Here is a 13,603-nt window from a genome sequence, read left to right as displayed (position 1 = left end):
GACAGATTTCCTAGATACAACCACCTTGGCTGGCAGTTATTTCTTTCAGGGCTTTAAGTATCATCTATGCTTCCTGGCCTTTAGGGTTGCTGATGAGAGATTGAGAGACCAATTTTTTTTGGATTCAAACCCCATCTTAGCAAACCTGACCTAAGTTTAAACTCAACTAAACTAACAGGCCAGTTAGTACCTAGCATCAGTTTCCAAGTTACCCCTCCCCAACAAAACTTGAACCTAGCTCCAGTTTCTAGGGTACCTCTAAAAAGACCTACATCTCCAGGTTATTTTCCCCCAACAAATTCAGCATTTAGCACCAGTTTCCAGGTTAATTCCCAACAAATCTGCACCTCCAGGTTACAAGCCCAACCCCTGCCTAACCAATTAGGAAGAAAGCAGAAGTTAAGTCTATGGTTTGGCTCCCAGCACTAACCAATTTGCTAAAGTCCAGAGTAGCACCCCAATTAAATGCTTGCCAGGCTCGAAACACTCACTCCCTTGTTTGCTGCTTTCTATAAAACCTTATCTCGATGAATGTTCAGGGCATTTTCTTCACTGGAACTGTCCTGCAGGTTGGCAGTGAGTTAAGCCCGAGCTAGCTCAAATAAAGACCCTGATGTGTGTCTTAGTCAGGGTTTCCATTCCTGCACAAAACATCATGTCCAAGAAGCAAGTTGGGGAGGAAAGGGTTTATTCAGCTTACACTTTTACATTGCTGTTCATCACCAAAGGAAGTCAGGACAGGAACTCACACAGGGTAGGAACTTGGAGGCAGGAGTGGATGCAGAAGCTATGGAGGAATGTTGCTTACTGGCTTGCTTCCTTTGGCTTGCTTAGCTTTCTTTCTTTCTTTTTTTTTTTTTTTTGACAGGGTTTCTCTGTATAGCCCTGGCTGTCCTGGAACTCACTCTGTAGACCAGACTGGCCTCAAACTCAGAAATCTGCCTGCCTCTGCCTCCCAAGTGCTGGGATTAAAGGCGTGCGCCACCAACGCCCGGCTTCTTAGCTTGCTTTCTTAAGAGAATCCAGGATTACCAGCCCAGGGATAATACCACCCACAAGGGGCCCTCCTACCCTTGATCACTGAGAAAACGCCTTACAGCTGGATCAGATGGAGGCATTTCCTCAAGGGAGGCTCCTTTCTCTGTGATAACTCCAGCTTGTGTCAAGTTGACACACAAAACCAGCCAGTACAGTGTGATTGCATTGGATTGGCTCCTAGACTGGTCTTTCAGGGTTCTCAAACACTTCCTTAGTACTACATTTTAGTGCATTGGCTGGGAGCCCCATGGCTTTCAGGACTACGAATTTGGAGGGTCTCAATGAGGGCAAATCCAGTCTAGGTCTGTCTATATACGTGTTTGTATCGCTATGATAAACTTCCTGCTTCTTGTCTGTCCCCATGCTAAATCTGTCCATGTAGTCTGTATGTGGTACAAGCAGTTTGGCCCCCACACTGGAAGTTTGTGTACTGAGCGTCTGTGTGGCACTGTGGTTTGTGCTGTTCATGAATTCTGAGTGATATCTCATTTGTAATTCTGTTCTAGAAAGAGGCCCTGAATCTGTATCTGTGGCCAGGATGCAGTTAAGACAGATGTGGCAGGGGTCTGTGGTTACCTGTTTCGAGGAGACATCCTGAGCCTCAATCTGGGGTGGGCATGGGCTCAAAGAGCTGAGGGTGTCCACCCATCTGGGAAAAGGTCTTAAATTTCTATCTGTGGCCAGGACACAATTAAAACAGATGTGTCTAGGGGCCATGGCCATGTGGGGCCAGGAGATGTTTTGAGCCTTGTTCTGGGGTGGGTGTGGGTTCCAAGAGCCAAAGTCCCCTCACCAATCTGAATACTTTTGTCTCTTCCTGGTAAGGAGGAAGGGACGAGTTTCTTTTCTTGTGTGTGAATGCTGTCTACTGGTTATTTCTCTTTTCTAATTGATAGAGAGGAAAAGTTGGACTTATGTGTCTGTGTGTCTTCTAACAGAGAGGAAGGGATGAGTTTCTTTTTTGTATGAGTGCCACTTTCTGGTGGTTTCTCATTTCTTCCTTAAAGAGGAAAGGTTGAATTTGTGTTTTTCTGTATTATATTTGTGTTTCTCATTACAAGGTGACTTTGACGGAAGTATTAACATGGGTCAGGTACCTTCAACCCCATTAGAATAGCTCCTTGGCCATTTTAAGGATGTTAAAACTAGGGAGGAGAATCTCTCAGTCATTATTAAGGAAGATAAACTGACCACATTCTGCAGGTCAGAATGGCCCACTTTCAACACAAACTGGCCCCTAGAAGGATCCTTTGACTTGACATTGGTCCTAAGGACTGAGAAAGTCATTTTCAAACCCAAATTTGGCCAGTCGGACCGAATACTTTATGTGGTGGTTTAGTGAGGCCTCCTAGAAGATCTGCCCTCTTGGCTTAAACCTTTTCTCCCCAGACAATAGGCAAAATTTTAGCCTTGGCTACCACAAAGCCCAAGGATACAGAGGAAGAGATACTGGCTTCCCCATCTCCTTCGGTGCCACCCCTCTACCTGGTCCTCCAAGGAAGAATGGAGGAAGATTTTTATCTTTCCACCCCCATCCAAGTCATTCCATCAGGTGGGACAGCAGCCACCACAGGCAGCTCTGCAACAGGCAGCACCATCACAGGCAGGGGGAGGGGGAACCTACTGCAGGGACACAAAGCTGATGGGGGCTGCCTCCTGAGCCAGAGCCTGTCATCCTGCCCTTGAGTGCAGCTGGGCTGGTCAATGACCATGGGAACCAACCTTACCACTAATGGTTCTTTGCCACCTTTATAACTAGAGAACTCAGAATTCTCCCTTTTCAGACAACCCCAGAGAAATAATCTCTGGAAACAGACCTCTTCACCCACCAGCCCACTTGAGATGATTGTCAACAGCGTTTGCAGGTTCTCTTCACCACAGAAGAGAGGGAGAGAATCTAGGCAGAGGCCAGGAAGCTGGTTCCTGGCCCCATAGGGGAGCCCACCAATAACCAAGCAGCTATTGATACTTGCTTTCCCATAAGTTGACCAGCCTGTGATTTTAAAATCATTGAAGGTAAGAGAAGGCTCTTGGTTTACCATCAGGCTCTGCTAACAGGTTTCAAGGTGGTCACAAGATGGCCCACAAATCTGGCCAAAGTGTATAACATTAGGCAGGGAGAAAAATGAGAGCCCTGCAGCTTTCTTAGAGAGGGTCATGGAGGCATTCTGACAATACAGCCCCATGGACATTGAATCACCAGAAGCAAATACAGCAGGATTAGTGGACAGCTGATTTGGACTAATCTGCCCCAGGGATTTAAGAACTCATCTACCATATTTGATGAGGCCCTCCATGAAGATTTGAGTGAGTATAGAACCCAGTAGCCTAACCTGCCTCTTTTGCAGTATGTAAATGACCTTCTTGTGGCAGCAAAGACTAAGGAAGAATGTCTGAAGGGAATCCAGGACCTCTTGGAGGCCCTGGGAAATTTGGGCTATTAAGTCTCCACTAAGAAAGCTCAACTCTGCCAACCACAGGTGACATATCTAGGATATATATTAAAAGAAGGTAAGAGATGGCTCTGAGGCCAGGAAAGAAACTGTCCTGTGCCTTCCAACACCCAAGACTCTCTGCCAGGGAAGGGAATTCTTGGGGTCTGGATTCTGCAGAATTTGGATACCAGGCTTTGCAGAAAAAGCTATATAAGGCCACCAAAGAGCCTCCTGAGAACTTTGTATAGATGGAGGTGTTGTGTGTAAATTTAAAAACATGTTGGTTCCTTTGCTGGAGACTGTGGCCCACACTGCCAGCTTAGCTCCACCAACGGCCAACTCCCGCCTTTTCTGGGAGCTGTGATCGTGTTACCAGCCCCTCCTGGCTTAGCTTCACCAAGCTGCCATTGGCAATCTGGCTACTATCTTCTGCCCACCTTTGCTCTTTGGAAGAAAGACACTGATAGCTTTATTATCTTAAAACTTGCCAGATAACACAATTGGTGGGTGCAGAATCTCCTGCCCTAACCTCATCAGCAAGCCTATATCAGCCATCCGCTGGTGGCAGAGACCTCAGGACCTTACATGGTCGTTGCATGTTTATCTATCTACTTATTTTTCTAAAGCATGGCCAAAAAGCTTCCCTTTTCCCTGCGTCCCCTTCTCTTCCTCCTGGGACCTGGAAGTTCCACCTTTACCCTTTGTCCAGCAATTGGCTCTTGCCTTCTTTATTGACACAATCAAGAACCAATTAGGGAATCAGCAATTAGTACCTCCTCCTACTCAGAGGAACATCAAAAAGCCTTCAGTGCCTTAAGGAAGGTCTTAATTTCTGCACCCACCTTGGGGTTGCCAGATGTAACTAAGCCCTTTCACCTCTTCATGGATGAGAGATCTGGGGTAGCAAAAGGGGTATTGATGCAGACTCTTGGGCCCTGGTGCTGACCAGTGGCCTACCTCTCAAAGAAATTAGACCTAGTGGCCAGAGGCTGGCCCCCTTGCTTACACATCATAGCTGCAATGGCCCTCTTGGTGAAGGATGCTGACAAACTGTCATTGGGCCAGCCTAACCATCACCACGCCTCATGCTATTAAACAGCCCCCCGACTGATGGCTCACCAATGCCAGAATGACTCATTACCAGTCTCTCCTCTTAAACCCTCCTAGGATAATCTTTCAGGCCTCAGCTGCCCTGAACCCAGCTACTCTGATCCCTGATCCAGATTCTGAAGGGCCACTGCATGACTGCTCAGAATCCTGGCTGACAACAAGACCAGATCATCAAGATACCCCTTTGATGGATACAGAAACAACACGGTTCACCAATAGTAGTAGCTTTATTTAGGATAGACAAAGGTATGCTGGGGCAGCAGTAGTCTCAAACACTGAGATCAATGGGCAGAACCATTCTTGGCTAGAACATCAGCACAGAAAGCTGAATTAATAGCTCTAACCAAGGTGTTAAAAGTTGGGAAAAGATAAGTGACTTAACATTTACACTGATAGCCAGTATACCTTTGCTATCACTCATATCCATGGGACTATTTATAGGAGAGGCCTTCTGATGGCAAAAAGGAAGACTATTAAGAATAAAGAGAAAATCCTCTCCCTATAGGGTTCTATGGGGCCCTAAAAAGCTGGCCATCATTCACTGTCCAGGGTATCAAAAGGAAAGAGACTCCATCTCAGAGGGAACAACAAGGCAGATAAAAAAAACCTGACGAGTGGCCCTAGAAACTGGGCCCCTCATGTCCGTGACTGCCCTAGACCCAGGAGACCCTACACTCTCTAACCAGCCTAATTATAGTACAGAAGATGTGATCTAGGCCAGAAACTTGCCCATGTCTCAGTGTCATAAGGGATGGCAGATGACAGCTTACTGCAAACTAATTGTACCAGGCAAAATAAGTCTACGCATACTGAAAAAGATCTTCACACAGGGGTGCCTGAAGCATACAGGATTTAGTCTGCCAGTTCCACATCAGAATTAGAGATGCTGATTCGAAAAAAAGCTGAAACTGTTAAGAATGGTAAGACCTGTCAATTGACCAATATGGGTGTCAATAAGAAGAACCCCAGTACTCGATACTGGGGCACCAAGCCAGGAGTCTATTGAGAAATGGATTTCATGGAGATAAAACCAGGAAAATTTGGGTACAAATACTTGCTGGTATTCATAGATACCTTTTTAGGGTGGACTGAAGCTTTCCCAACTAAGCATGATACTGTTCAAATGGTAGCAAAGAAACTACTGGAAGACATTCTTCCAAGGTATGGTTTTCCTAAGCTTATGAGGTCAGATAATGGACCTGCATTATGTCCCAGATAAGTCAGAGATTAGCTAATATTCTAGGGATTGAATGGAAACTTCATTGTGCTTACAGACTCTAGAGTTCAGGACAGGTAGAAAGGATGAATAGAACCCTAAAAGAGACTTTAACTAAAATGACCTTGGATACTGATGGTGACTAGGTGACTCTTCTCCCCTTTGCCCTTTATAGCATACCAGATAGGACTGATCCTTTTGAAATTACGCTGGTTCACCTCCCCTCATTATACCCAACCTACAGGCAGAGGTTATTGCAGAAGCAGATGATTACCAATTATTGGATGATCTCAAAGGTGTCGAATGAGTGCATGTGCTCTCTATGAATCAGGTCCACCTCCAGAGACCCACTGATTCCAGCTTAGAGATTGGGTCCTAGTCAAGAGACTGACAGTGGTCACTAGAGCTCCCTAGAAAGGTCCCTATATCATCCTTCTGACAATGCCTACTGCCCTGAAGGTTGGTGGAATTGCAGCATGGATTCATCATACTCACGCTTGAATTGCAGATCCATTTGCAGTTGAGAATGAACCAGACCAGTGGAGAAAGAAGAAATGGTAGGCTATCAGACACCCTTCCAACCCTCTCAAGCTCAGGTTACAGAGATCCTGATGAGGAGCCTCCTTGATGAATGTATTGCAGAACCCAACCTCATGCATTCTAAACAAATTAGTCCAGTCCATGCAACTTATAATGACGAAAAGTCACTTCCAGTCCCTCCATAACAAAGCCTGTGAGCTTCAGGAAGTCCCATGATTGGGCCTTCTAGTTACCAGAGAAAGGGGGGAATGAGAGACCAAATTTTTTGGGTTCAGACTCCATCTTAGCAAACCTGACCTAAGTTTAAACTCAACTAAACTAACAGGCCAGTCAGTATCTAGCATCATTTTCCAAGTTATCCCTCAACAAAACCTGAGCCTAGCTTCATTTTTTTGGCTACCCCCAACAAGACCTGCATCTCCAGGTTATTCTCCCCCAATAAATCCAGCATTTAGTGCCATTTTCCAGATTAATTCCCAACAAATCTGCACCTCCAGGTTACAAGTCCACTCCCTGCCTAACAACCACCAATTAGGAGGAAAGCTAAAGTTAAGTCTATGGTTTGGCTCCCAGCACCAAACAATTTGCTAAAGATCATAATAGCACCTCAATTAGATGCTTGCCAGGCTAGAAACACTCACCCCTTGCTTGCCACTTTCTATAAAGCCTTGTCTCAATGAATTTATCAAGCCCGAGCTAGCTCGAATAAAGATCCTGGTGTAATCACATTAGATTGTCTCCTGACTGGTTTTTCTGGGTTTGTGAACACTTTCTTGGTACTACAAGAGCTGATGTTTTTCTGATGTGTCTGTCTTTGTGGGTGAGTTGTTTTCCTCTTATAGCTTTTAATACTATTTCTCTGCACTGTATTTTTGATATCTTGAGTAAAACTGTCCAATTACATTGTGTATTTTATTTGTAATTAAATTGTGCCAGTCCCTCAGGTGGCTCACAACCACGCTACAGCTCCAGACCTGATGCATTTGGCCTTCAATGGCATCTACACTCAAGTACATACAAAAATTTTGAAAACTAAATCTTTATATATAAAAATTAATGTTTGCATATTATATTTTCTTCCTTTTACTTTTGATATAATTAAAGGGATTTTTCTTACACACAGATTGTAGTTGGATCATGTTTATAATCTCTGCCAACTTCTAGCTGCTTTACTTAGACCATTTATGTTTAACAAAATCATTGATAAGACCATAGCAGATGATAGGGTGTAGACTGCCATTTTTGTTTTCCATTTGTTCACTGTTTTAAATTTCTCTACATTCTTTTTCTTGCATTTCTATGGTATCATAAGTGCTTATAATTTCATATAGGATAAGCATCTCTTTTTGTTTTTCAGAGCTAGGAATCAAATCCAGGACCTCCTGCCCATTAGCCCAATGCTCTATTACTGAGGTGCACTCCCCCTGGCATCCACTTTTAATATGTCTAATGTTCAGGGCTCAGGTACTTTGAGGTGTTTTCACTACTATCTTACATCTGAATGGCTCTATCCAGTGATCACTGGTAAAAACAAGGCACAGCTCCACCTAGCTGGCCAGGCATCCTGCCTTTCTGCTACTTCCTTTATATGGGAGATTCAAATGTTTGCTCTGAATATCCTGTGATCACCTCTCAATCACTGCATGGCCTCCTGGAACAAAAGCCCTGAGCTCAGATAAATGGCTTGACATTGATCAATTAAGGTTCCACATGGGAAACCTGCTAGCATAACACCAGTGATTTTTTTCAGTTAACATGTTTCTCTCCAGCTTCTTTCAAGGCCTTTTAGATTCCAAAAGTTAGATTCTGACGTGGCTTGGTATGCATTTGATTCTCCTTGGGGTTTACTTACAGTGTCCTGAATCTCTTCAATCTTAAGTCGGTTGCTAAGTTTGTGGAATTTTCAAGCATTATTTATTCAAATATTTTCTGTTTCATATGGTTTATTTTCTTCTGAGTCCACCAGTTTCTTCTAGCATTGCCTCTGATGCACTGCTAACTGTGTAATGAGTTTCTCATTCTGGTTATTTTAGTTTTTAGTTCTATAGTTTCCATTTGGTTCATTTTTATATTCCCTATTTTTCTGTTAAGTTGCCTATTCATTGGCATAAATTATTCATCATTTTTCACTTCTGGTTGAAATATTTCTGACTGCTTTAGAAGTCTCACAGTTCCCACATCTGAATCGTCATGTATGGCCATCTGGATTGCTTATCTCATAAGATACTATCTTGGTTTTTAAGAGTAATTCTACTGCTAGCGATCTGGAGCTTTGCGTGGTGAGACTTCGCACCCTACTCCATCTTTTCAGTAGGAAGCCGTTCTTATTACAGTAGGTGTGTGTGTGAGTAGGGCTGGGAGCCTCACTCCCAAGGCAGCTCTCCTGCCACCTTACTGGGTGGTGGTGTAGTGGTGCTGATACTGGTGTTTAGATGTGGTAGCAGCAGGAGGGCAGCAGTGCTGACTGCTACTATGTTGTGTCTCTTTGACAGAATAAAAACCTAGCTCCCTGCCAGTTTTGATACCGGCACTCAGAAAAAGTAGGGCATCAACCTGTGTCGTTTCCTACTACTTACCTCACGTGGCTGAGTGAAGGTGGAAACCCAGCTTCCTGCTCTCCTTTTGTGGACAGTACCTCAGCAGGAGGAGCAGGGGATGGAGTTGCATTCTTTTGTTATGTATGTGCGATTTACATTGTCTTGCTGTTTGTAGGGTGGAAGTGCTGCCTACAAAGCCCAGCCTCACTGACACTGTGGGGAGGAGTAGGGCAGCTTCTCTTTTAGTGTCTGGCTGAAGTATGGGTCTGTAGGCCTGTCCTTTTCCCCTTGGGGTTGTGCCTGGGGGTGGTATGGGCTTCTCTAGCATCCTGAGCATGGTGTAGGAGAGGCAGAAAGGAAACTCAGAAGACATGTGCATGCTGCTTTTCAACTGAGTCTCAAAGTCCCTGGCCAGCCTGCAGCCTTCCATTCTAGAGTCTTTCAGGGTTTCTGAGAAGGTGTCTTAGGGCATTTTCAGTCCTAAGGAGGAGGAACAGGAAGTTTTAGGGCAGTTTTTATAGTAAGATGCTGATTACTTGAATGAAGGTATTTTAAAAAGGGTTATTTACTTTTGTACATTTGTGCTAGGTATACTGTGCTCACTACACTGCTAAAGTGACACAATATGTCTAGATCCCATATGTGGGCTCTTCCTGAGCTGACTGCACCAAAACTGTCTATAGAAGCTTGTTTTTTTTTTTTTGTTTGTTTGTTTTTTGTTTTTTTAAATGTACAGTTAGGGCTGGAGAGATGGCTCAGTGGTTAAGAGCACTGACTGCTCTTCCAGAGGTCCTGAGTTTAATTCCCAGAAATTACATGGTCACATGGTGGCTTACAATCACCTGTAATGGGATCTGATGCCCTCTTCTTGTATGTCTGAAGACAGCCACAGTGTACTCATATACATTAAATAAATAATAATTTTTAAAAATGCAGTCCTAGCCCAGTGGTGGTGGTGCACACCTTAAGTCCCAGCACTTGGGAGGCAGAGGCAGGTGGATTTCTGAGTTCGAGGCCAGCCTGGTCTACAGAGTGAGTTCCAGGACAGCCAGGGCTATACAAAGAAACCCTGTGTCAAAAAAACAAAACCAAACAAACATATAATGCCCCCAACCCTTAAGAACCTCAACCCCCCCAAATCCAACAATAACAGCAACAACAACAAAAAAATAAAAAACAACGTACAGTAGTCCTGTGTTGTGTTTTTGAGTGTGTAAAGAGATGATACATAATTAAGACTTTTAGATTAAATAATATCAGTAGTAGAGGATAAGACAATCTAAACAAAACGAAATGTGTCAGATGCCAGTCAGAGTGGTCTCATACTAGTGGTGTCTGTAAATTGCTTAACTTGATCTGCAACAATTTAGTACAAAAATCCAAAGTCAAAGTTAGAGTCTTTTAGAGGATCCACTAGAATCTGTTGAATAAAAACAAAATAGGGTTTATTTTAGTAATTATTTATAATTGTGGAAAATATGTATGATGTAAAAGTTATTACTTTTCTTTTTTCATGCTGGGAAATATACTGGCTGGTGAAAGGACTTACCCTTAGAACAGACTACAGAAAGCAGGGTTATTTAGTACACTGCAAAGAGAGCAGCAGGCACGGCAGAATCAATGACCTGGCGCCACATCTGCTGCCCTCGGGGATACAGCTCCACGGCACACACGCCCACACCCCTGTGACCAGCACCACTCACCCTCAGACTGCTCACTCGTCTGTAACTGAAGCTCTGGGTCCATCAAACAGTAACTCCTGCAGTACCACTGGAGCCACACACACATGCACATACATACATACATACGTATGTACGTACACACACGCCTATGCAATGCATACATATGCACATACATAATACATAAATACATACATAATACATACACAATACACACATATGCATATACATACATACATACATACATACATACATATTCACATACATATAGACATACTTGGGGGGTAGTGTTGGGGACTGAACTGAAGGCCTTGCACATGAGGCAACTGCTCTATCATGGTCCACACTTCTAGCTTCTATGTCTTTAAAAAATTCACTCTTCAAGTAATTGATTTTTATTTCATTTTATAAACGTTTTAGGAGACAGATTAAAATCTGACACAAACGTACAAGTGATCTTCACCACAGATAGAATGAAAGTTGTGTTAGACCACTGTCCTGGTTAGTTTTCATTGTCACCTTGACACAAATCCAGAGTCACCTGGGAAGAGAAAAGCTCAACTGAGGAACTACTCAGATTGGATTTGCCTGTGGCATTGTCTGCATGAGACTATTTTGCCTAATGATTGATGTGAAGGGCTCAGCCCACTGTGGGAGGCACCATCCCTAGGTTGTGTAAGAAAGTTGGCTGGGCAAGCCAGGTGGAAACATTTCTCCAGTTTCTGTTCCAATTTCTGCTTCAGCTCCTGACTTCTCTCAATGATGGGTTGTGAACTGGAAGTGTAAGCTATATAAACCTTTTCCCTTTCTAGCTGCTTTTGGCCACTGTGTTTGTTGCAACAACAGGATTAAACTAGGCCAGCCACTCAGTGTGCTTACCACCTGTCCTGTGGGCAGTGCATAGGTGTTGCCGCGGATCACCCTTCTGTCATACATGATGTTCCCATAATTCATAGGTTCTTCAACTCTGTAAAACAGAAAATTCTAAATGAACAATTGAATATGTGTGTGTGTGTGTGTGTGTGTGTGTATACATATATATGTATATCTCAAGTGAACCTGTTTCAAAAGAAGTTAGATAAAAAATCTCTTACAGGGGTTGGAGACAGGGGTTAATGCTGACGAGCACTTGCTCTTTCAGAAGAGTCGGATGGTTCCCAGTGTAACTCCAGTTTCATGGAACCTTGTATCTCTGGCACTGTGCACACACACATGCAGACAAACACCCATACACATAAAGTAAAATATGAACATTTAAAAATGTACAAAGAGCCTTCTGGTCTGGGCCCTAGCACTGACCAGATCCCAGGCAGCTGCTCTGCACCCAATCTCACAAAACCCAGAGGAAGTGGGCCTCCCAGGAGCTCTAACCCAGGCAGTATCTTAGGAAAGGAGACAGCAACACCTGCCCCAAACAGGGAGTAACTGGGACCCACTAGGACCCAGGAATTCACTCCTGGCCCAGAGCACTGGTTCCTTCAGGTCTGGGCATGAGCACTGAGCAGATCTTAGGCCCAAGCACTGAGCAGCTCTTGGGCCCCAGCTCTAACCCCAGTAGTAACACCTACCCCACACAGTTCTGAAACAACCAAGATAATAGGAAAGACAGGCTCCAGTCAGAGACAGGGCAGGTAGCACTAAGGTGATCCAGATGGCGAAAGGCAAGCTCAAGACCATAAGCATCAGCAACCCAGGGTACTTGGCATCATTAGAACCTAGTTCTCCCACACTAGAAAGTCCTGAATTCCCCATATCACCAGGAAAGCAAGATCCAGATTTAAAATCACTTCTAATAATGATGATAGAGGACTTTAAGAAGGACATAAATAACACTCTCAAAGAATTTGAGGGGAACACAGGTAAACAGGTAGAAGCCCTTAAAAAGGAAACACAAAAATCCCTTAAAGAATTAATTACAAGAGAACACAACCAAACAGGTGAAGGAATTGAACAAATCCATCCAGGACATAAAAATGGAAGTAGAAACAATAAAGAAATCACCAAAGAGATAGAAAACCTAGTAAAGAAATCAGGAGTCATAGATGCAAGCATCACCAACAGAATACAAGAGATAGAAGAGAGAATCTCAGGTGCAGGAGATACCATAAAAAATATTGACACAGCTGTAAAAGAAAATGCAAAATGCAACAAATTATTAACACATAACATCCAGGAAATCCAGGACACAATGAGAAGACCAAACCTAAAGATAATAGGTATAGATGAGAGTGAAGATTCCCAACTTAAAGGGCAAATAAATATCTTCAACAAAATTATAGAAGAAAACTTTCCTAACCTAAAGAATGAGATGCCCATAGACATACAAGAAGCCTACAGATTGCCAAATAGACTAGACCAGAAGAGAAATACCTCCTGTCGCATAATAATCAAAACACCAAACGCACAAAACAAAGAAAGAATATTAAAAGCAGTAAGGGAAAAAGGCCAAGTAACGTATAAAGGCAGACCTATCAGAATTACACCAGACTTCTCACCAGAGACTATAAAAGCCAGAAGATCCTGGACAGATGTCATACAGACCCTAAGAGAACACAAATGCCAGCCCAGGCTACTATACTCAGCAAAACTCTCAATTACCATAGATGGAGAAACCAAGATATTCCATGAGAAAACCAAATTTACACAATATCTTTCCACAAACCCAGCATTACAAAGGATATTAGCAGGAAAGCTCCAATACAAGGAGGGAAATTATACCCTAGAAAGAGGAAGAGTAATCCTCTTCCAACAAATCCAAAAGAAGATAGCCACACAAAGATAATTACACCTCTAATAACAAAAATAACAGAAAGCAACAATCACTGTTCCTCAATATCTCTTAACACCAATGGACTCAATTCCTCAATAAAAAGGCATAGGCTAACGGACTGGGTATGTAAACAGGACCCAGCATTTTGCTGCATACAGGAAATCCACCTCAGTGACAAAGACAGACACTACCTTAGAGTAAAAGGCTGGAAAACAATTTTTCAAGCAAATGGTCCTAAGAAACAAGCTGGAGTAGCCATTCTAAAACCTCCAGCCCGA

At 43.4% G+C, this 13,603-nt stretch overlaps 1 protein-coding gene across 1 annotated transcript in view; it reads right to left on the bottom strand.

The window, feature by feature from the left end:
- The window catches only part of Rsph3 (radial spoke head 3), a 36,521-nt gene that overhangs the window by 12,925 nt on the left and 9,993 nt on the right, over positions 1–13,603 (bottom strand). Inside the window, 1 exon segment of the mRNA XM_028772740.1 lies at positions 11,435–11,522. Coding sequence (XP_028628573.1) covers positions 11,435–11,522 — 88 coding nt within the window.

Source organism: Grammomys surdaster, unplaced genomic scaffold (genome assembly GCF_004785775.1).
Source record: "Grammomys surdaster isolate TR1022 unplaced genomic scaffold, NIH_TR_1.0 218, whole genome shotgun sequence".
NCBI classification, from domain to species: Eukaryota; Metazoa; Chordata; class Mammalia; order Rodentia; family Muridae; genus Grammomys; species Grammomys surdaster.
This window is presented reverse-complemented; position numbering and strand designations above follow the sequence as displayed.